Genomic DNA, 23,950 nt, shown 5'->3' on the forward strand with positions numbered 1-23,950 from the left:
TTGGGTTGCTATAGCTGCAGGGATACACTTAAATAGAGAAACTCCAGTGACTTTTATTTAGATTTTCTGTGGGTAATTTTTTTTTTTTAAACTCCTTAAATAGCATTTTTTGGAGAACAGCTGGTTGCAATCTGCATATTTCCAAAGCAATGTGTAGATCTGAGTCTACTGCAGTTTTGGGGCAGTTAATTTCCTTTACATCTGTGTTTGAAGTATGGGGGCAAGTAAGACCTGTCTAAAGTTGCACCAGTTTAATTGTAGGCAGGGCTTTAAACCAGTTAATTTAAACCAGTGCAAGACCTTTGTGGACACTCTGATTTAAACCTGGCATATATCGATTTGGGTTAAATGGATTCCTTGTTAAGTTAATTCGACACAAGTCCAGTTAAAAGTTAAGTGTTCACAATAGAGTTTTAGTTAAACCAGCCCCAAAATCTGGTTTTAAACTAACTGAAAGTTAAACAGGTTCAAGATTGAAAGTAGACGAAACTTCAGGAAGACGATTGACGTTGGGCATAAGAGATGAGTTCAGAGATCGTTAATTTAAAAGGCACCCGTGAGCCAGAAAGGAAGAATTTCATTTCTGTCTGGTTCCACAGATTCCCACACCCTGTTGCGCTCTCCCAGAATAGTAATTCTGTGTTGCTCGAAAGCTTGTCCCTTCCACCCGCAGAAGTTGGTCCAATAAAAGATACTGCCTCACTCAACTTGTCTCTAATGTCTTGGGACCGACATGGCTGCGTACAAAGATAGTAACTGGCAAGCATTTATATTACTAACTGGCTAGTAGTAGCCTAATGGCAGGACACTTTGAGTGTCGCATTCACTGCTATTCTGTCACTGCTTGCTTTCAATACATAGGAAGAGGTGGAGACCATTTGTGATCCCTGTTTATCTACAGTTAGCACCCTGTTAAGTTAACAAGATAGCATCCTGTTAAGTTATCAAGCCTGCAGTCAAGTATCAGAGGGGTAGCCATGTTAGTCTGGATCTGTAAAAGCAGCAAAGAGTCCCGTGGCACCTTATAGACCAGGGGTTCCTAATGTAGTGCCCGCGGGTGCCATGGCATCTATGTGTGCCCACCTAGTGGCCACCAGACAAGCAGCCATCGAAATCCGCCGAGAAGTGGCAACGTCAAGAAGCGCTACTGCCTAAATCCCGCCGAACGTCAGTGGCGGCGCCTTGTGATGACACTCCTTCATGGTGGCATTTCGGTGGCGACGCTTCTTGACGTTGCCGCTTCATGGCGGCATTTTGGTGGCTGCTTGTCTGGTGGCCACAGTCCTCAGCGGCTAATCGTCCGGCACCTGCCTCATGGAAAAGGTTGGGGACCACTGTTATAGACTAACAGATGTATTGGAGCATGAGCTTTCATGGGTGAATACCCACTTCGTCGGATGCATGTAGTGGAAATTTCCAGGGGCAGGTATATATATGCAAGCAAGAAGCAGGCTAGAGATAACAAGGTTAGTTCAATCAGGGAGGATGAGGCCTCTTCTAGCAATTGAGATGTGAAAACCAAGGGAGGAGAAACTGCTTTTGTAGTTGGCAAGCCATTCACAGTCTTTGTTTAATCCTGAGCTGATGGTGTCAAATTTGCAGATGAACTGAAGCTCAGCAGTTTCTCTTTGAAGTCTGGTCCTGAAGTTTTTTTTGCTGCAGGATGGCTACCTTTAAATCTGCTATTGGGTGTCCAGGGAGATTGAAGTGTTCTCCTACAGGTTTTTGTATATTACCATTCCTAATATCTGATTTGTGTCCATTTAGCCTGCAGCGACTTCCCCAAACAACTGCATTCTGCAGCCTTCAGCCTACTCCACAGCACAGTGCTGGAAAAGGCAGTCTGCATTTCTCAAGGTACACATGCATCTCCATGATCACACGCACAGGTGTCAGGGAGAGGGGTTTTCACCGCCCCTAGAGGGGCACAGCCCTTTAGATCACTGCCACAGCTCTTCCAAGCTGCTCCAGCTAATTCCTCCTCCACGCAGTCTAGCTACACCTAACACAGCGGTCGCAGCTGCAATGCATGGAAATAATTCCCAGCGGCGCTGCCAGCTCCGGTGGGGCAGAGATAGAGGTGTGGGCGTGTAGTGTAACTCTTCATTTCCTTGTTTTCCGACATTTGAGCTGGATGCTGTGGTAGTGCAACGTTACCTCTTTGTTAACGAAGGGCTTTTGGTCATTGAATTAGTGCTGACAAATCCTGGCCACGGGCTGCAAAGAAAAGCAATGCAGCCCATTTATATGGGGACAGTGGCCAGAGGGGATGCATGGGGAGGGGGCCATGCAGGGTCATGCCCCCCCTCCGCTCTTAGATTTGCTGCTTGGCTTGGATTGAGCATGCTCACACAGATTGAGCATGCTCAGTCCGTAACACTGCTGAGGCCACCCTCGCTCTGCCCCCCACCTCTCCATTGGCAGGCCCTGGTTGTCTCTGACAGTGGCTGTCTTTTTTTGAGGGAGAGAGATTTAAATACACAATGAAAACAAACTCTTCTGAGTCTGTCTTCTCCCACTCACGGAAGTACAGAGGGAATTTCCTCTAGTCTCATTAAGTGACAGATTCCTGCTAAACTAGCAGCCTGTGGGTTCTTCAAGTCTTAGGGCTTGTCTGCATTAGGAAAAATGGTGGATTTTTTAACATATGTTCGCTAGCAGTGTAATCAGGATGATTTGTATTTTAGCACTTGTTAGCAGGTAGGGCCCAATGCCGGAGGGGAGTCCAAGGTTTTCCTTGACTAGCTAATGTGTTAAAATTACAGCTTGCCCATCTATGGTGAGGTTTTAAGGCAGGTTAACTAACGCACCTTTTTTTTTTTTTGTAGTGTAAACATGGTCTTGGGGTTTATACGTTACATTGACAAGCTTAGGTCACTGAAGCTCTGCCTGGGTGCGAGGCCTGGATCTGATTGCAGGATGGGGGCCTTAGCTTGCAAATTCTTTGACGCAAGGGTATTTCTTCCTGTATGTCTGTACAGCACCAAGCACAGTGGGTCTCCTGATCTGGCTGAGGTATGGCCCCTCCCAGGCAGTGTTCGTTTTCCAGGCACACATTGCGCAATGAAGTATTTTTATGTTCTCTCTCTATCTAGTAGGAGTCCTTCCTTTCTCCCCATCCTGTCCCCAACCATGCTGATCGGCCTGGAAAGACCTGCTCTGTTATCACTGGGTATTTCCTGTTGTCCCATCCTCTGCCTGGCTGCAGCGTAACAGCCCAGCTACCAGCCAGCGGGAGGAACAAACGGTTCCTTTATCTACCTGCTGCTGCTCCTAGCAGCTGGTGGCTCCAGCGAGTCCTCAGAGCTGCTCGCTTGCCTTCCAGATGCAGCTGATCCCTTGCAATGACCCAAGCCTCGGCAGGAGGTTAATGATGGTCTCTCTGTGCTGATACTGTCCCATGCCGAGAGACTGGACAGGGAGGAGGGTAGACGCAAAGCCTTCTGAGCAATGCTTGGGAAATCTCCCAGAGGACTAGCAGCAGCTGGACTGTGCTCATATGGGGAAAGGGGGCTGAAATCCTCATGACTTTCCTATAGAAGAGAGGCATCAGATCAGCCAGACCGTGTCTTAGGGCCAGTGTGGGATCGTCCCCCTGCGGGTATGTTCTGGGCTTAAAAGTCCCAAACAACAGGGCTTCCACGCCACAGCAGCTAGCAAGTTGTGTCTCTTCCCCCCTCTCCTCCCCGAGATTCAACAAATTCCATCACATTGCACCTAAGTAACATGCCTGTGCAGCCCCGTAAATGATTCCCTGCCCTCCCCCTCCTTTTGCTGGCAGCATGCAGCTAAGACATTCAGCTCTTTTATTCTTCTCTGATAAATTCCCCCCAGCCCTGGATCACGTCTCTTGCCCTTCTCCCTCCAGGAAGCAGTCGGACTCCCTGCTGTGCTCCTTCCTTGCTTTGGGGCACATTTTCCATGGGCCTTTTGGCCCCTCGTGGCTCATGTCACAGGCTCTCCAGAGCTACAACTCTCCAGTCGGAGGTGTCTGTGAACAGCGCATCCTCTGCCCACCTCTCCCTGGCTTATTACGTGCACTCTCTCCTCCTCTTCGGGTTAGGTCACAGGACATCACCCGTGAGCCCTCCCAGCTGTGACTAATGGCTCCCCCGCACTGCTCCAGTTAGGGTCACATCATGCTTGACGCTGCCATTTTGTCTGACAAGCTTCACTGAGCCTCTGCATAGGACCTTCCCATCCCACCCAGTGGCTGTGACCTTCCTTCCTCCAGCTGATCCCTTTCCTCCCTGCATCTTCTACTGCTTCTGTTCCTGGATTTCTTTTGGACACCCACCACTAAGGGGTCTTTGCTGCCTTCCCTGTGCTCTGGATCCCTTCAGAAACCTGCCTGCTCTCCCTCAGACTCTGAGCTCCCTGCTCCCTCCATCGCACGGCAGGGAAAGCTGGCCTCAGCTAGCATCAGTTGCTGTGGGTCGCATGTAGCTTTAAGCCTGCTCCTCCCTGCTGGGGAGAGGAGAAAGGCATAGAGGGCCTGGGGTGGGGGAAAATCACCTCATCTGTGCGAAGGGCTGTGAGCAGTGACTCCTACACATGCCGAAACCAGGGTTGTGTCCCCACATTGACACCCCCTTGCCCTCCCTCTCCAAACTCCCAACCCTGCTGTCTTTTGGGGGTTCCAGGCCCTAGTGGGGAGAGATCCACAGGGAGCCTTAGGAGCTGGAAACGGGTGTCTGAGAAGAGCCTGCCCGGCTCTGGGAGAGGTGAGGAGCTTGAGAACTTTGCTGCTCAGTTGCAGAAATTCCAGCCTCTCCCGTTTCCTTTCCCCCCTTCTTCCCCTCCCGCCCTCCCCTGAAAAAATCCACCCTTAGGGCTAAACTAGCCCAGGTGAGCACTGCCAGGCTGCCCAGGATAGCCGGGGAGTGGGGCACGGGGAGAGCTGCTGGCTGATGCGTTAAACTGTGGCCCATTTATAAGCAGAGATGGGCTGAGAGGAGTGGGTGTGAAGCTGCTGTTTGGCTCCTTCCCCGGCTCTGAACGTGGGCTCTGTGAACAGGCAAGAGCTGGCGGGTGCGATTTTATCGCCAGAGGAGAGCGCTGGGCAGTGACGCAGGCTGGGTGAAAGTGATGCTGTCAGCACAAAATGCACTGAGTCTGGCGGCAGCTGGGCTGGAGCCTTACAGCTCGTGGGGCGTGGGTAGACCATGCTGCCTGCGTTTGGCACTTGGAGACCAAGGCAGGAGGCACATTGGAAATGGCCAAAATTGCTGTTCACCAGAAGGGCAGCATTGAACAATGGTGAGAGAACAGCCCTGGGTGCGAGGATCCTGGGGCCTTGAGGAGGAGCTGCTTCTCCCTCTGTGCATTGGTTTCCACGCCTGCAGAGTGGGGATGATTACACTTGCCCCCGCCCTGCATAGGGGAACTGCCAGGTTGAGTAAAGGCTGGTAAATTTAAAGTGCTTTGATGCTGCATCAGCTCTGAGTGTTCTGGCAGTAAATTGCAGGCTCCAAACTGGTACAGGGCTGGCGAGGAGCGTTTCCTGGGGATTGATCCGCAATCAAGGATCTGGTCCCCCTTGGGCAGCCCTGTGGAGCCTGGTTCTTGGTCCGGAGCTGTGCGCTCAGCCCTTCTCCCAGGCTGGCTCGGAGACATGCCCGCAGCCTGAGAACAGCCACTGGAATGGGGAGGGGTTGGTTCACTCTGGGCCGGGCCAGCCTGGACTGCCTCACACAGAGGGGCACTGGAAAGGGAGGGGAAGCATGTCCTCCAGCACACTTCTCAATGCTCCATCTCTTGCTGCTCCATCTCTCCGTGCTGGAGCCTGGCCACCCCAACAAGCAAAGAGACCTCCAGGCCTCTCCCTCCCATGCTGCTCCTGTGCCGGACTGGTGTCTCCATGCTGTGCTTGCTCCTGTGTTCCTAGGAGGAGCTGCAGCCAGATCAGAAGGCTGCAGTCCAGAGGAGCGCGCTGAGCTGCAGCACATATGATGCCACCAGGCCCGAGTACTGCTGTTGCCTGAGTGATGGAGCCGCCTCTTGGCACTGCCAGTTCCTGGGTGCCACGCTGTGCCACAGCGTGGGAGGTAGTGGACGGGATGAGATTGCATCTCGGTGCAGCTGGGTGCCATTGCAGGAAGAAACCGTGTCTGAGTGCTGCTGGCTCGTGGGTGCCATGCCATGAGGGGGCCCCGTGTTGGCCCTGCTGGCTGCTGCATGGGAGCAGGGTGAGCAATGAAGCAATGGCTCTGCTGGGCACCAGGCTGTTATGTCACACGCCTGCCCCTTGGCTCCAGTCTCTTCCTCCCTGCCGTGTGGCCCCCCCTCACAACCCTTTTCTCAGTTCCCCTTTCCCTGGTATTTTTAGCCCTCAAGAGCAGCTGTCGACGGGGCCGTAAGGAGCTGCTGCTTGGAGGCTTCATACTGCCCTAAATCTGCCCTATAAATTAATAAAGACTTTTCTATTTCTGTGCAGCCGCTGCCCTTTGTTCCCCATCTTGCTGGCTTCCAGAGCATTAGGGAGGCGGAGGGGAGTGTCCCGCAGCAGGCGGCATGAAGGGAACAGGGACATCTGCATTTCTGGAGCAGTTGGGGTTGTCAAGTCCTCCCCCTCTATAGCTTGGGGTTACCCTCCCATTCCATGAAAAGACATGTGCACTGAGCTTTTCCCCATTGAGGTCAGCAGAACCCGGGAAGAGGGAATTAGCTTGTAATTAACCTCGAGGTAATTCCACACCCCAGTCCCTATGCTGCCCAAGAGCCTTACGCCTCTCTGCTGTCCATGTCAGTCTTGTGTGTGCACCTCGAGCCACGTGAGCTTGGGACACCCAGGCAGAGCTGTCTGAATCCACATTTCCCCATCCGTCTCCATTTTATTTTCATCTTTAAATTCTCAACTCATTTATTCCAAAAACTCCATTTAATTCAAGCCAAATGATGGAGAAGGGGATGTTACCTGACTAATGCAGAGATACGGGAGCCAGGACTCCTGGATTCTATTTCCAGCTTTGCCACCCACTCACTGTGTGACCATGGGCAAGTCTCTTGGCCTCAGTTTCCCTCTTTGTAAAATGAAGGGTGCTATCTCCCCATGTCCCAGAGCTGCTCTGAGAATTAGGGCTGTCTACAGAGGGAAAGTGACTGATTTAGGTGTAGTAGAATAACTATCCATGGATTAAGGCCAGAAATGACCATTATGATCCTCCAGTCTGGCATGTGAAAGGTCAGTGTCATTAACTCTCTAGCTCTAGAGGAATAACTTCCTGTGTGGACACACTATTCTGGAATAATTTCACTGCTCAAATAGTTCTTCTCCCAGAGCCAGTCAATATTCCCAAGCCCAAAAGCCTGTAGTGAGTATTTGTGACCGTGTTTGGAAAGCCACCAATGAAGGGGGTTGGGAGGGCAATGTATTGTTAAAGCACCTGTCTCAGTCCTGCCCTTTGGGCATGTGTGTGCCATGATCACAACCTGTGAGGTAGCTGTGTGCATTTAATGCACTAGAGAAAGGAGCCAGGCTTTTGAATGGTCTTAGGGTGACAGAGGTTGGCACTGCACAGTGGTGTTCTCACCTGTAACAAGCCACCCTGTTGGGATGATTGATGCAATGGGGGGGGTCCCGTAAAGCAGAGGGGACAGTTCAGAGATTAGCTCTGCATGGCACCCGCCTAGCACTCTTCACCCTAGCTCTTAAAGCAGCTTGCAGAGTTGTCTCTGTTTTATAGATGGGGGGGAAACTGACTCACAGAGGGGAAGTGACGCCTGAGGTTACAGTGAGTGCCCCTCTGCCTTAGTTGCCTGGAAGCTTCCTCTTCCCCTCTGATAGCAGCGCTTGGCAGATGACTTTCGTCTGGCCACTCCCTGGGTGCTGCTGGTTCTCTTTCTCTGGGCCTGGGTGGCTCCTTCTCCTCTTCCCCTCACCCCCCACCCCCATTTCTCCGGACAGTGGCATCTTCCTTTATGGTGATGGGTTTGTTGCCCCCTGGTGGCGAAAGGTGGCTAGTGGCCGTACAGAGGTGCTTTGCTGGCTGTGGGCAATGAAGCTGATGACCTCAGACTCCTAGAAATGTACAGCTGGGAGGGACCTCGCGAGGTCATCTAGTCCAGCCCCCTGCGCTGAGGCAGGGCTGAGTGTACTAGAGCAGCCCTGACAGGTGTTTGTGTGAAGACCAGGCTTTGTCTAGACTCGCAGAGCTGTACTGAGTGCAGGCAAGCCCCAGGGGGACACATGCACTCTCTAGCCGGGTTTGTAGGTTGCACTTATCGCTAGGGAATCTGAGTGTGGCAGAGTTCAGAACCCAGAAAGGCCAAGGGTCTAATATGCCTCCCGCCAGGGTTTTGATATTCTTCCCCCTCCTGCCACAACCCCGTTCTTAGGTGTATTCCTGGAGCCCCAGCTGAGGTCAGGGCTCCATCATGCTAGGCACTGTATATAATGAGAGAGAATCCTCGGCCCAAAGAGTTTACAATCTAGACATGGCCGAGGGCTGGGCTACACTAGGAACTTACCTCAGCATTGCTATACGGCTCTAGGGTGTGAAAAATCTGCATCCCAAGCTATAGCGACCTAATTACCACCTCTCAGGGAGCTGGATTACCTATGGTGATGGGAGAGCCCCTCCTGTCAGCTGAGGTAGTGTCTAGGCTGAAATGCTACAGCAATGCAGCTGCAGCGTATTAAGTGTTGCTGTCCCCAGACAAAGGGTGACAGGGCAAGAGATGCACAGAAAAGAGCGACTCACCAGCAAGCCAGTGGCAGAGCTGAGTTTAGAACCCACCACCTCCGACTCACAGTCCAGTGCCCTAACCACTGGATCACACTGCTTCTCTGCCTTCTCCTTTGCTGTTCAGTCCTGCTTGTTGCTGTTCCTGGCTGTGTGAATGCCACAGAGAGTTTTGCACCTAGTTCTAAAGGCTGATCCCTGGGCTTCTCTCCAGGAAGACAGGAGCACATGCAAATGTTGAGGGTTGGTTTTGCCTGAAACGCCTCTGTTTGCACTTGCAAATTAGGCCCAGCCCTCGAGCTTCTGGGCAGGCTGCCTGCCTGCTGCCCCTCTTTGTGGCAAGGTTCCTGGCACGCTGTGGCCAGCTGTGGGAGTTGGCGTGAATCCTGGAGTCGAGCATTTCAAAGCCACTGCCTCTAAGTGCTTCAAAAATATGAAATGGCGAGAGGAATGTGTGCACATGTCGTTAATTAGCAGGATTCATATTAAAGTAGATGTTTAAAACTCTTAATTTCTGTGCCCATTGTAGCCCGGGAATGAGATTTCAGAGAGGGTGTGTCTTCCCTTCCTCCCTGCTCCAGGGCCCTTGGCAGTGTTAAGTCAATACGGCTGCCGCTCGGCACCCACGTTTCGCCCGCCCTGACGCTCTGGCTCTGAGCGAGAAAGGCTCATCTGATGCTTTGGCCAATGACATCATGCATCTCCAGAGGTCAAGACGGCAAGAACAAAGCAAGGATTGTTACGAGTCCCACGCAGCAGGGGCCTCTCTCAGCCCGATGCAGAGTCAGGACCCCCTGAAGGGCTGTCTGCTCACTCTGGCTTAGGGAGAAATCCCACGTGGTGAGGAGTCCGTGTCTGGTGCATGCTGGGTAGCGGAGACTTTTTCATCTCCTGCCACAGCGGCCCCTCTTCCTTAGTTGTGCATTGGCTCAGTGCAGTAGAATACAGCAAGCCAGTGGCCAGCCCAGGAACTGATTTAGCCTAAGGTGATGCCACATCTGTTGCTGTCCATGGCATTGTGAACCACAGTCACCTCATCTCCCAGCCACGAAGCAGCATTTCCATGGGCATCCCATTTCATCCGGGAAGCTCGGTGGCTCCACGCGCTCAAGATGCCAGTTGCGCTGCTGTTTGATTGTCAGTCACCCTTGGCGTCCGACCCCAGGGCCGATGCTCCTGCCGCAGTGGGGAGCTCTCCTCCTAGCTGTCTAGGGGATGAAGCAGATGCCTGCTAGCACCACATTTATTTATAACAGGTTCTAGCTCGACTGTACCGGGGACCTCCCCTGGATGAGCGGCAGCCGTGCTGCAGAGACGCTAAGTATAGCCACTGGGGGCAGAGGGACAGGTGCTGTGGGTGGGAAGGGGAGAAGCAGCTGGCAAGCCTATTGTGCCTTTTGGTCAGGTAGCCTTCAGCCAACGGCAGGGCAAGTTTGATCTACCCTCTGGATTCAGAGATGCGAAAGGAGGGCAGGTGCCATCGGATACGCACAGGCAGAGGAGGGAAGGAGAAACTGCCCCAGCAGCCAGTGTGGGAGTTCAAGGTGAGACAGCATACTGGATCCCTGTGGCTCAGCTCCCAATCTGTGCAATCGGGGGAATAGAAGTGCCCTCCCTCCCAGGGCTCTGTGAGGGGAAACGCATCAAAGATCTGAGGTGCTCGGATACAGCAGTGATGTGGGGGGCAGATAAACACCTAGCCAGCGGCTGACACCAGGCCCCGTCTCAGGAGATCCCCTGTTTTTAGGGAATTCCAAACTATTGAGGCCGCAGCAGCCCCTCCCCACTTGCGACCCACTCAGCTGTGTCTCCAGCTTCAGCCTCAAGCACTGGTGGCTCTGTGCTTGTCTCCGGAGTCTCCCAGGACAGAGATGGGGGCCACCAGGACTATGTAGTTTGAGGTTAAAAATGAAGCAGAGGAGCTGGGGGACCTTCCCCCAAGGCTGCCTCTAGGTATCATAAAGAGGACTGACCGGTGGTTTTGCTTTCCATTTGAGAGCTAGGAGTTGAGGCACTTGGATTCTATTTCCAGTTGTGGGACTGGTCATGCAGAGGATGTCAGTTGGACTAGTGGATGACTCAGTTTCCCTGTCTGTAAGATGGGGGCGGGGGTAATGGCATTGATCTGTGGTAGCCCAGCCCCCTTCCTGGGGTGTTGTGAGCTTTGGTTATTGGATCTATGGGGTACCTCTTTGGTGTAGAGGTGGCAGTCAGTGTAGTGGGGTGGGGGGCTCAGGAGACCGGGAAATTCTCGCCTAAGGGAGGTATGCTCTGTGGATTCACCCTCCTCTCCCGAGTAGGCTTTGGGGGAGGGGTTATAGGGAGTTGCCTCCTCCCCTGATGGATCAGCCCCACCCCTCCTGCCCCCCTCCAGTTCATGCAGCTGTTTCTTCTATTGTGAGTGGATTTTTCTTCATCTATATTTGGCAGGCGCTGGCCTCAGGCTTGCCAGAGCACAGCTGACGTCACCGTCCCCTTGGCCTTCCCCAGCCAGGCTGCAGGGTGCGTTTCTAGCTGAGGTTGAGTCTGAGGGCCGTGTACCCTGGAGCTCTAAGGGCATGAGGTCTGTAGCATCTCTCAGGTGCACAGATCTCTGGGGGTGGGGGAAGGGGTCCCGAGTTGGCTGACCCCCCGACCTGTTTGGTTTCAACCCCTGCACAGTTGACACCCAGCAAGCTGGAGTCTCGGGATTCTGCTGCCTGCGGGGCTTTGCAGCAGAAGGGTCCATATGGAGGTGTCTGAGAGGTGAGGGGCCAGGTGGGCATCCCAGGGCATGGAATCAGAGTGTAAGGGGCCGGGAGAAGGATCCTTATAGGAACCAATTGGTTTGCATGGCTGTTCCCGCACCTGCTGAATCTCCCAGAGTTCTGTGTCGAAGGAATCTGTCTCAGAGATCCCCGTGCCCCACCACCATCCACATACGCACCCCAGTATAATCTCAGCCCACTGCTGTGGTTTCAGATGGCCTCATGGCCAAAGCACTCACCCCAGGCCAAATCACTAGGCCATGCTTGCTCTTGCGGCTTGCGAGGGAAAACCCTCCCTGCCCTGGTCTGTTCTTTCTTCTCTTCTGTAGTGCATTGAGCGTCCTCTAAGAGCGCCTGTTGCTTCTCCACACACACGTGTCCGTGCACCAGTCTGTGAAAGTGGAGAGGCAGTGGGTGGAGGAAAATACCATTGGACAAAGCGATCTCAGAGCTCAAAGAATTCCAAGTGCCAGCAAGGAGCGATCTCTCTAGCATGGGTCAGGACTAGATAGACTAGTGTTAACAGTGGAGAGCGGGGGGAGCCACCAAAGCTTCCCTGATCGGTGGCGGGTTCTGTTGAGCTGCCGTGGTTCAAGCAGGAGCTTGGAAGGAGATGGCTCTTTCTCCCCGTTGTGCTGAGTGGACAATGGTGGGATCAAGCCGTAAGATGGAGGCTGTAGTTCTGGCTACTGCCAGCAGGGGGTAGTCTCTCATTTTACCCGTGCAGCAGCTGATGGCTCCTTCCAGCCGGGCAGCCGTGAGGGGTGAGTGTCTGGTCTGCTGAGGGGTGAGTGTCTGTTCCGACATGTGAGGGGCCCTGCCAGGCCTGTGTGGGTTTAGGACTGGACTGAGCTGATTGTGAGGGAGGGTTCTCCCATGCTGCGGGGTGGAGGGAGGGGTGCTACATAGTGATGGGAGGGTAACATCCATGTGGCTGGACTGGGGGCGTGAGTTTCCAGTCCCCTGTCCCGCCCCGCCCCACCCTACCTCCAGCTGCCTGGTTACAAGTGGCTTGCTGCAGCCCCAGGGCGAAGGGAGATCCAGATCCCTCTCCGTGGTGCATTATCTCTCCCCTCACTGAGCTCTTCCCCAGGGAGGGGTGCAGTTGCCTCCCTTTGTTCTAGTGGCCCATGTGGTGCTGTCATTAACATCTCTCCCCCCCACTTCTGCACTAACTGCAGTGCCTCGGGGAGCCCTTTCAATTACACTGAAATCCTGCACCCCCCGCTCACTTCAGGTTAAGGAGGTTTGAAGAGGAAGGAGGAGGCTGGTGAGCAGCAAGATTCATAGTCCCAGATTCCAAGGCCAGAAGGAACCATCTAGTCTGACCTGTACAGCACGGGCCAGAGACCTGCCCCACAATAATCCCTAGCGCAGGGTTTTAGCAGAACAGCCAGGCTGCATTTAAACATTGTCAGTGGTGGAAAACCCGCCGTGACCCTTGGTAACTTGTTCCAGTGCTTAATGACTCTCACTGTTAAAAACTGACACTTGATTTCCAGTCTGAATTTGTCTAGCTTCAGCTTCCAGCCGTAGAATCGTGTTCGACCTTTCTCTGCTAGATGGAAGAGCCCTCTGTTTAAATATTAGTTCCCGTGTAGATACTTACAGAGTGTAATGAAGTCACCCCTTAACCTCTTTGTTAAGCTAAACAGATTGCACTCCTCGAGGCTTACTGCAAGGCAGGGTTTCTATTCCCTTAATCATTCCCGTGGCTCTTCTCTGACCCCCTCTGCCATTTATCACCATCCTTCTTGAATTGTGGGCACCAGAACTGGACAGAGTATCCCAGCAGCAGTGGCACCACGGTGCCAAGTCCAGAGGTAACATAACCTCTCTGTTGCTTCCTGAGCTTCTCTATTTACACATCCCGGGATTGCAGCTGCTCTTTTGGTCACCGCATTGCACTGGGAACTCATTTCAGCCGATTATCTACCACGACCCCCAAATCGTAGTCGCTGCTTCCCAGGATAGAGTGCCCCCACACTGACACCCCGCCCCCCCCCCGGAGTAGTTCCAGAGCTCTCCTGCCATGAGGGCATCCACTGCGAATCTAAGGAGTGGAGAATCCGGGCCACAAAGCCTTGAGCCACATCGGTTACAGCAGTCGCTCCCTGAGTATGTGCGTAGGGCTGGATAGATAGAGCTGCCATTATTTGTTAGAATTTATTCTTTGTGTTACTGCAGCAGCCCCAGTCATGGACCAGCCCCCTGTTGTGCTAGGCGCTGTACATCACAAAACAAAAGACAGTCCCTGCCCCATAAAGCTGATGATCATTTCTTTGTGGGAAAATTAGTGTTTCCCCACCATCCCAACTCATCTAGATCCATAAGTGCTGACTTCCTCTTGACCCGGGGGGTGCTCGACCCCCACCTCCAGCACAGACCCTGTTCCCACTCTCCCTTCCTCCAAGCCCCCGCCCTTGCCCCGCCTCTTCCTGCCCCCCACTCCGCCCCCTCCCTGCGTCTTTCCTCCCCTGAGCACACCACGTCCCTGCTCCTTCCCTTCCTTCCCAGCACCACTGACAGCTGTTCTGTGGTGTACAGGAGGCGCTGGGAGGGAGGGGAAGGAATTGATCGGGGAGGTGCTGGGGGCAAGGGGGGAGCTGGCTGCGGGTGATGCTAAGCACCCACTAATTTTTTTCTGGAGCACTCACTGAGTCTGCACCTGTGCCTAGATCTCACAAAAAGCCTGATAGGTTTTGACTCAAACTTCCCAAGACCGTTCCCCCTCAGTCAGAGACCAGATCTGGAAAATGTCAGCCCGAAAGATGAGAATTTGGGTTAGTTATGAGTGACTGAGAAAGAGGAGTTATAATGGAAACTCTCTCTGGCAACCTTCATGCTCCAGCTATAGCTGCGAGGGAGGGAAATACCGATAATATGCCACTCTGGGGGAGGGAAGGGAAATGTCCCGACAGATAGAGTGCAAGGGGTTCCCCCAGCTGGAGCACAGCACCCCTTGCACATTAGGGTGGAGTAACACTCTGTGAGTAGAGCTCAGAAGAAACTTCTGCTTGGGCTTTGTTGGCCTATTTCAACTTCCGCCTGGCTGGCTCAGTCAGCAGAGCATGAGACTCACTCTCGGGCTGCTGGGTTCGAGCCCTACGTTTGAATGAGCAGTACAGGCAGTGTGGCCTAGTGGCGAGAGATCTGGACTGGGGCTCAGGAGACCTGGGTTCTGTTTCTGGCTCTGCCACTGGCCTGCTGGGTGACCTCAGGCAAATTGCTTCAGCACCCCGTGCCTCATGTGCCAAATGAAGCTGATCTCTTTTGTGAGGTGCCCTGAGATCTATTGAGGGGCAAGCGCTATACAAGAGTAGGTGGTGGTATTCTCTGCCCTGTTGGCTGCTTCTTTGCAACAAATGGAGAAGGAGGAGGAAAGGATCCAACCCCTGGAGCTTGTTGAAATATTGGCCTCCCACAGGCTGCTTGAACAGACTGTGTCTGCTGCAGTGATGCTGGCGTGGGAGCACACAGGCTTGTGTGCGCGCTCTTCCACCCCCACCAAGTGATGGGGGAACAGAGTCTCCTTCTCCCAGCTCCCATGGCCAGAAGAGCTGCACGCCCCCATGCTGCCGGAGGCGCCCCCGCCAGCTTTCACTTCAGCAGGCTGTAGCGTGACCCCTGGAACTATATATTCAGGTTGCCTTCCCCTGTGATTTTTACAAACCCCGCTGCCCTGCTTTCACGCCATCTGTGAGTCTGACACCTCTGTTAAACATGCCCGCCTACAGAGGCTCAAGCCCACTGCAGCACTCCTAGCCATTATGCTCGTCTTCCTTGTCTGCCTCTGCTCTGCTACCAGCAGAGGCTGCTTCCTCTGTGCTCTGGGTCCTGCTCCCATCCTGCTGGTCAATGGCTGAGGGACGCAGTCAAGCCAGGAGCATGGCCAGATGAGGCTCTGTCAGTCCTTCCACCCTAGTTCAGCATCCTCCAGCAGCTGCCTCCAAACTGGAAATGGATTAGGCCCCAGGGTGTTAAACACCATGGGCTGTATTCTCGGCTTGTGTACATCCCCTTAGCTCCTTGTTTCCAGCAGCTGTGGCTCTGGCCCCTCGGCATGAGCCTGAGTCATTAAAGGTTAAAGCAGAGCCCTTGGCATCACCTGAACTGAAAGTAAAAGGCTCCGAAATGTTCGTAAAGTGTCGCTGCCAGGTGTAAAGTCATATTTAAGGAACCTAGTGTCCCCTGTCCCCGGCAACGCCGGACATGGTTTAAACGGAACGAAAGGGTTTAAAACATTTAACGAGCAGTTCATCACTTGCGCTGTTTTTGTCTTTGTCCTTGAGTCATTCCAAGCAGAGACATCCAGCTGGTCAGATCCACGCTTCCCAGTTCTGTGCACTAGCGGAGTGCTGCAGGGTTTGGGGTGATGATGACTTGTAGCACCTCGAGACTATAACGAGATCGGGGCCCCACCTAGGCTGGGTGCTGTACAGACACCTGGTATGAGACAGTCCTTGCCTTGATGAGCTTGCAACCTAAATAAACAAGACAAAGGATGGGAGAAAGAAGGGTTGATCTCCATCTCTGCAGACATTGTAGAAATTGAGTAAACACCTCTGTTTTTATTTTGGTTTGGTTTGTGTCTTGTTAATAATGAAAAAGTTCCTACTTATCGGTTCTAGCAGATCACAGCGCAAGTGGGGCTCGGAGTTCTGGGACTTGCTATGAAAAGTCCTGGACTGGTTCCAAACAGCACTGCTACTTCTGAGGGACCAGTGGCAGTTCAAGCTCTGATACCTATTGAATCCCCAGCCCCAGTGCTGGAAACAAATGCTGTACAGCATTAAAAATCTGAGATTCTTATCTTTTCAGTGGTACAGCCCTTGCGGTACTGTAAGATGTGAGATCTTAAATGATCTCTGGGTTATCTTCTTGTCTGTTGTTTCTCCACCAGTTCAATTCCAGCTTGAATGTGGGAACTGTTATCTAGGGAACAGATAGCACTAGAAACTGGCGTTTTATATCATCTGAAAGCAGCTGGGATTCATAGCTTTCAAGTGGTATTAAATTCCAATCTCCAACTCGAGTGGTCACAAGATACCAGCTGCCAAAATGATGCCAGCTTTGAAGTGGGAGTTGGCGAAACAAGATGGCAGCCAGAAGGACGTGATTTTAAAAGTAGAATTGTCCCTCTTTATTTGTCACTCCCCAGATCTGCTCTCTGTGTGGACTCAGAATCCCCCTTTGCTGACTTGAGTGGCGAATGACATTGGTGCCGAGTGTAGAGCAGACACAGCAGCAGGAGAGGGAGCTGGATTCTATTCTGGCTCCAGAATTCTCTTCTGTTGCAGAATTCTGGATTCTGTTGCATCGGCTGCAACATTGTTCACTAAATGCCAGTTGTAGAATCTGGATCCTTGGCGACGCATGAGCCTGGAAGATGCCAGCCTGACCCAAGCTGAGTGTGTGGGGCTGGCACTCAGAAGGAACTGAGCTGTTTGGTTAGAGAAAACAACCCTCGACTTGCAAAAGGGCATTATCACAGTCGCTCATCAGCATGTAATGAAGCTTTAATCAATTAAGGTAATGCCCAGGTTTCTGGCACTCAGTATCGTCCTCTCTCTGTGCTTCAGAGCCCCATCTGGAAAACGAAGATAATACTTTTCTCCCTCTGTGCATCTGTGGTGTCTGTGTGCACTGTGAGCTCTTTGGGCAGGGACTGTCTCTTGTGCTGTGTTTGTATAGTGCCTCGCACCATCACATCTAGAGCTGTTAATCAAGCTGCTGCCAACATACCAATGAATACATTTAACAATGGTGACCTGGTAGGAATCGGTACATGTGGTTTTAGGCCAGTGAACTTTTCCAGTGGCTGGTCGTGAGTTGAAAAAAAACGTGATCTCTGGGGTTTTAGAAAATTTAATAAATTAAATATTAATTAGCCAGACTTTTCTTAGGTGAAGATCCCTGGTCAAAGTGTGAAAAGGGCCCTGTCCCACTCTTGCTTAGGTATCAAAGAAACTGTGATAAGCCTAGACTTGTGAAACTGAATTCAACCAGGCTTTGTGCTTCCTCTTGGGATGGAGAACTGGCCTGGGTGACTGCAGCCCAAAGCATTAAATTGAAAGCCCTGTTTTAATACTTACCTGAGCCCATCCTGACCTTTAATGTGTTTGTCCTTGCAACATCCCATGGGGTAGGGCCATTGAGCAGATGGGGAACTGACGGATAGAGACTAAGAGATTTTCCCAAGGTCACACAAGAAGTCTGTGGCAGAGCAGTGACTTAAACCTGGGTCTCCTAGGCTTCTGTTCTGACCACTGGACCATCATTCCCCTCTCTCTCTCTTCCACTTGATGTTGGAATGAATGAGCATCTGACCAGAATAATAGGGTGTTTCAAGTTTTCTGTTCTTTCCTCTGCTGGCTGTAAGCGAACTCCAGCCGCACCTCTGTAGAGTTGTTGCTCTGCAAAGCTTGTGGAATCCCACTTCTCATCAAGGGTGCAGTGACTTACAGGATTCCTCTGTCTGGCTTTGGCCGGGATCTGTTCTTGCCAAGCCTCAGGGCTTCCCAAAGGGGCTGAACTGTACCCAGGAACACCATTCTGGGCGCTATAAAACAAAGCGTACGTCGGGGGAGAGCCCAGAAGCAGTCACTGCATTTCCAAAGCAAATGTCTCCTTTCTTTTTTTTTTTTTTTTTTTTTTTTTAAGCCAAATGGCAACCCCACGCAGGCTGGCTTACGGCATCCCTGAATTGGGCCAGAAGGGGGAGTTTGGGACATACAGGACAGAGATGTTAGTATAGACGTACAGCCGTGGTAGGCAGGCCTGGTGAGAAAAGGAGCACAGGAAACCGACCTGATATTTTGTTAAGGCAGCACGGGTCTAGTGGTTAGAGCAGGAGGGACTAATAGTCAGGGCTCCTGCGTTCTGTTCCTGGTTTTGTGAGGGAAGTGGGATCTAGTGGTAGAGTACCAGCAGGGTGGGAGATGGGATTTGGGAGTCAGGACTCCTGGGTTCTATCCTGCATTGGTCCAATGGATGAGACACTGGTCTGTTGCTCAGGAGACCAGGGCTCTGCCACTGAGCGGTGTGGGCAGGCCACTTCCCCTTTCTGCCTGTCTCTTCCTGTGTGTCCCTACGGTGCCTGGCACCAAGGGGTGCTGATCTCAGTCAGGGAGTCCCTAGGTACTGCTGCAACGTGAACAATTGGCAATGGAATGGAAGGGGGTCACCTAACAGGTGCCATCTGTGGCCCTGTGAATTGGTGAACCGGGGAAGTGATCGCTTAGAACAGCACGTCCTCTGCAAATGCTGATGAAAAGCAAAACAGGCTGGCAACAAAGCTGCCATGAACTTAAGGTGGTTGTCAGCCCCACCCCGCAAGGCTGCCTGTAGCCTCCGTTTCCTTCATTCTAATAGAAACCCTCCGTATCCCAGGCTGATGACTCTCAACCAGCCCCCTGCTGCGCTGGGTGCCAGATCTGGAGCAGGGCATGCAGAGAAATGTTCTCCGTTCTGGTCTCCAGTTACACACCTGTTAGTAGCTGCCTATGCCTCTTGCCTGCACAGGTACCTGTGTCAGCTGAGCCCTTAGCTAGTGAGTAGCATTAGTGTGTGTGGTAAGCGTGCGTGCAAGCAGTTTCCTGATTGGAGCTACTGACAGTGCATGAGGGGCTGTGCTTGGAGTCCAGCTCTGTTGATTGGCATGTGATGTGGGCCAGGGGGTGTTGTGACCTAGTGGATTGTGTAAGAAACTGGGAGGTTCCGAGTTCTGATCACAACTCTGCTGCTGACTCCGTGCCTCAATTTCTCCTTGTGAACAATGAGGCTGATACCTTCTTGCCTCGCAGGCGCTGTGGGGCATGATTTGATGGCTGGATGATGCTTTAATGCTACATAAATGATAATCACTCAGCCACCCGCACACTTAGGAAGTAATGGAATTGGCAAACAGCATGAAGGCTTGTACTGGGGCCTAGATACTGTGCCAACAACCCTCACTCCTTGGATGTAACTGAGGTGGGGGTTGGGGAGAAAGGTCCCCAGAACTGCCCTTCCCTGCTGTAATAACTTTCCCCGAGCAGGAACAGGGAGGACGGGGGACACACAGTCAGTTTCTTCCCTGCTCTCTTGGAAGGAAGAGCCAGCCTTTTGCTTCTGAAGGATCCAAGCCCACATGGTGGCTGGCTGATGCTAATCAGCAGCACCAGTTGTATCACAGAGGACTGGCTACGTTTGGTAATTGCAGGGATGTGTGTCCCCCCTCTGGGGCAGTGTTTCTCAATCTCTTTACCATTGTGGGCCGCATGCAATGCTACCTTTGTGGCCGTGAGGCTGTCACATGGGCCGCAGCTGTGTGCTGATTGGGCCACAAGTGGGTCGCAGGTTGAGAACCACTGCTGTGGGGGAACCCAGGGATCTGTTACTGCCAGGAAGCAGGAGATGGGGCTGTGGGTACTGTGCCGCACTGGAAACAGTAGAACTAACTGCTGTTTACACTCAGCTACCTGCAAAATTACCTCTCAAGCTGCACCACTGGGGGCAACGTCCCCCAAAAGTTCCCCCAGCGGAGTTTTCCCATAGCAGTGACCTTGTTACTTTAAGGGATTGTCTACATTGCTTTGTAAACCTGGGCTGAGACTCTGGTTTAAGCCCAACCTCCCTTCCCACTGTTCACACACAGATCTTTCTGACTTGCGTCTGCAAGCGCTCAGCACTTGGGTCCTAGGACCTGCTGGTGGGGTGGGGGGCTGGGCAAGCTCAAGACCTGCCCAAGCCCTGTCATTTTGCAGTGTGGAGCCAGGTCAAGCTGCAAATCCAAGTCAGAAGGTCGGTGTAGTGCAATAGGGACGCGTTAGCACGGCTGTGAGACCTGGGTCCAGCAATTGTAAATGCAGAGTGGATGCTCAAGCAGGGACTTGAGTGCCGTGGGTACAATGAAGCGTAGGCGTCCCCTCGGTGCACAAACTGGGAATGCCGATCGCCGCTACCCATAGAGAGGCGGGCTATGAATTGGATTGTTGGCTCCTACAGAAGTGCTGAAGTTATGGGCTTGGTGCAGAAATTACCAGGCAAGGTTCTCTGGGCTGTGCCATGCAGAAAAGTGAGGATCGCGGTAATCCCTTTAGCCTTCATAACTATGGTTTGGTGACTAGCAACCTGTCAGCTGGAGGTGGCAGTTCATAGAGTGTTTGGATGATTTGGAATTTAATTGATGTATCTGGCTTGGTTAAAAAATTTTTTTTGCTACTTAAGCCCTCTTATGAGTGTGTAAGTGGTGTCCCCTTTTGGGGGGGTGTCCTTCCCCTTCCTGACCTGCCTTAAAGTGTGTTCTCTAGCCCTCTCCCAGTGCAGGGGCAAGGTACACGTGGATCAGTTTGTTTTGGCCAGCTTTGGGGAGGAATCTCTCCGGGGGGCAGGGGGCAGCTGTTCATCTCATTGGCCCAAGAGCTGAATGGGAAGCGGGTTAAGCTGAGCTGAGACCCCCCTACCCCCAATGGATAGACAGGGAGGTTGGGGACTGAACCACATCCCTTTTTCCCCAGACCTGCAGCAGCTCAAAGTGGATGAAGCCAAAATCCTCACTCAGGTTTGGATCCTCCCCCAACCAGACGGAGTTGCTGCAACAGAGCGGGGCTGAGACAGGCCATGCCACACCCCTTCCCAGAGCTCCACCAGGCCAGCGATGATCTGAAAGCTTGAGCCAGGGGACAGTGCTAATTCCCAGACGCGCTCCTCCCCGCCCTTGCCTGGCTGAGACCTAGATCGGGGGGAGGGGCAGTGAAATGTGCATGATCTCCACCCTGTCTGCCCCCTGCAGCATCCCAGGGAGTGGGGAGAAACTTCCACCAGGCTGTTTGTGCTCCAGAGAAGAACCGCGTTTGATTCACAGCTAACACACAAGGGAGGCCACTTCCCAGCAGCAGCAGCTCGCTTGGGTGCAAATTGGGTCTCTGTATTTCTGAATGGCGCTCAGCAGCCTCATCCGCCTACCCCAACCACTTCCTGTTTGTTCTGTCAAATTACACTGGTGCCCTGGGGTCCTCACAACATCAGAGCAGCACAGAGACAGGGTGGGGGAGGGCTTGGTGCTTGTGGTTGGCTTCTGAGACTTCAGCCACCTGCATGAAGCTCCGGCTTCTGCCCTTGCTTCCCCCCCGGTGTCACTGCAGGGGGAGAAGCTGGAAAATCCACTCACCTGCTCCCTGGCAGTGAGCAAGGTGCTTTCCTGGCACGTGTGGAGAAGAGGGAGGCAGGGCTTAAGCCATCCATTCCTACAGAACTTAACCAGCCCTTCTTGATCTTTTCCACGGTCAGAATCTGTCCTGATGCAGCCCTGCCCTTCCAGCAAGAGGAAGAAGCATGTAATGGACATGCCTGGTCAGTTTCAGGGCTGCTGTCCCATCCCTGGGGGAAACAGTGGAAGAATTGTGTCAGTTTCACTCTGCTGCAGCTCCTAGGTGCAGAGACAGGCCCTAGAGCTGTTCACACTGGGAAGGACTCATGAAACGAGGGCAGAATAGCTATCCTCACAGAGCATGCAGGAGGCAGTGTCAGGGTAGGACAGCAGAAAGCAGCTGTGCATACAGCAGTCAGGGCTGTGGGTGTGAGATGGCTGGGGGAAGGGAGAGAGTACAAGGTCCTTCCTTCTAGTAACTCAGGAGCCAGAGAGTCAGGCCTTTGGATTCATCAGACGCCTGCTAGGCAGTGGCTGATCCAAACAAGGAGTTCCCCATGCAGGGTGTGTAGACACCACCTTCCCAACAGCTGGAGGGTGGGGACTGGCCTTCTCCTCCAGGGTGTTGCTCTGGAACCTCCCTGGGGACGCCGCTCCCGCCTCACCTCGGGATAATAGGTGTCTGGCAACATTTTTCGAGCCCTGCTTTGTGTGTTGAAGAATAAGATGGATATTCCTCTGGTGGGTGGGGGATTCTGGAGCTGCCGTGGGGCTGGGTGCGTGACATAGCTCATCATGATTGTTCTCAACACATCCTCTCTCATTCACTTCTCCAGGTCTCATGGTGCCAAGTGACGTGTCCCTCCTGTGAGACTCGATCCCCAGACCCGCCTGAGACAATGTCAGGAATGCAGGTAACAGCAGAGCCACTTGTGCTTTGGTGGGGGTTGGGGACAGGGAAAGGCCAGGGTTTCTTGAGGCCTGTGTGGGGTGGGAGGAGAGACGGGCAAAGGCTGGAGCCTTGTTTTGGCTGGCAGGGCCATGTCTGGGGGTCAGGTGCAGGTCACTCCTTTCTGCAGCGCTCACTGGTTTCTGGGAAACCAGTGTAAATCGCTTGGCACCAGTATGGCTGCACACCCCAAGGGCATTAGCACAGTGTGTTCTGTTCTCCCAGCCTCAGGAGCCGAAGGGTTAAATCAGGACTTGTCCCCTCCCCTTTGTGCCCTCCATCCTGGGAATCAGCCATGGTACCTCCCCTAGCCCTGAAAGGCTTTGCTAATGAAACCTCCCAGCCAGTAGCCAAGGGCCCCTGAGAGGGCCAGCCCACAGCCAAGGGTGACTGCATGTATTAACCAGCACATATACTCAGCCCATAACCCTCGCCGCTCCGCTAGCATGTCTTGCACACTCACCGGGCCGAGGATCCCACCTTTCCACCCCCGAGGCCGTATCCGAGGTTTGGGAGCAGCGTACGGTCAGCGGCTGAGGCCCTGTTTTTCTGTCCCTCTGGCAGGCCATTTGGCCATCCGGTACGGAATGTATCGCCAAGTATAACTTCCATGGCACCGCCGAGCAGGACCTCCCATTCAGCAAAGGAGACGTGCTCACCATCGTCGCCGTCACCAAGGTAACCCACCCCGCCCTTCGCCTTGAGGGTGCTGGTGAGTCACTGCCTTCCCTGGGGCGACCCCGAAGGCAGCTGGAGGGATTGCATCTCTGCAGCCCATCTTGGAGTACCCTCACGGCGCTGGTTCTCAGCTTGTGGTCCAGGAAGGAGGGGTGGAATAGCGCCCCCCCTCCCTCCCCGCTCCTCTCCCCTCCCAGTCAGTCAGCCAGAGGAGGGGTGTGGGCTGCTGGACAGAAAGTTTTGGGAAACCAAATAGTAGGAGGTGGGGGGAAGGGGAGTGTTTAAATCTTCCTCTTAGAAAGTGATCCATGGATTGAAAAACTGGGAGACCCCTTGCTGGCTCTGGGGTCACAGGGGGACCCACTGCAGAGAGATGAGATGCCACCAGTGCCCACTAGGGTACGCTCATTATGCAGGAGCCCTGCCTGGATTCTCTCCCACAGGGGAACAGAAGGGACAGGAAACCCAACTGCCTTTTTAATTAACGTGATTGTTATTTAAACATCTCCAAAATGTAAGTTGCTCAGGCGGGTCCCAGGGAGACAGTCACGTGGGTTTAAAGTGAGACTCTGCCAGGAGTGACTCTATGAGGTGGCAGCATCGTCCGTGCACACAGATGCCCTGCGTTTGCTTCAAGAGTTGGCCGGGGTGTAGTGTTTAGACCCACCACAGGCAGGGCGTGTGGGGGTCTGTGAACTGAACAGTGACACCCGGAGACCAGGGGTTGGTCTGCAGTTAATGGTAGTCAGGTGGTAAATCT

General features: G+C 53.1%; 1 protein-coding gene across 2 annotated transcripts in view; it reads left to right on the top strand.

Moving 5' to 3' along the window:
- The window catches only part of CSK (C-terminal Src kinase), a 64,679-nt gene that overhangs the window by 26,443 nt on the left and 14,286 nt on the right, over positions 1 to 23,950 (top strand). Inside the window, exons 1-3 of one of the 2 annotated variants that reach the window (XM_075069507.1) lie at positions 21,631 to 21,698; positions 22,400 to 22,477; positions 23,077 to 23,190. In XM_075069507.1, coding sequence (XP_074925608.1) covers positions 22,463 to 22,477; positions 23,077 to 23,190 — 129 coding nt within the window. In that variant the 5' untranslated portion in view covers positions 21,631 to 21,698; positions 22,400 to 22,462. Of the gene's footprint in view, positions 1 to 21,630; positions 21,699 to 22,399; positions 22,478 to 23,076; positions 23,191 to 23,950 lie in introns of those variants that run through there. The other variant, XM_032799788.2, reaches the window with a different exon arrangement.

Source organism: Chelonoidis abingdonii, chromosome 9 (assembly GCF_003597395.2).
Source record: "Chelonoidis abingdonii isolate Lonesome George chromosome 9, CheloAbing_2.0, whole genome shotgun sequence".
Lineage (NCBI taxonomy): Eukaryota > Metazoa > Chordata > Testudines > Testudinidae > Chelonoidis > Chelonoidis abingdonii.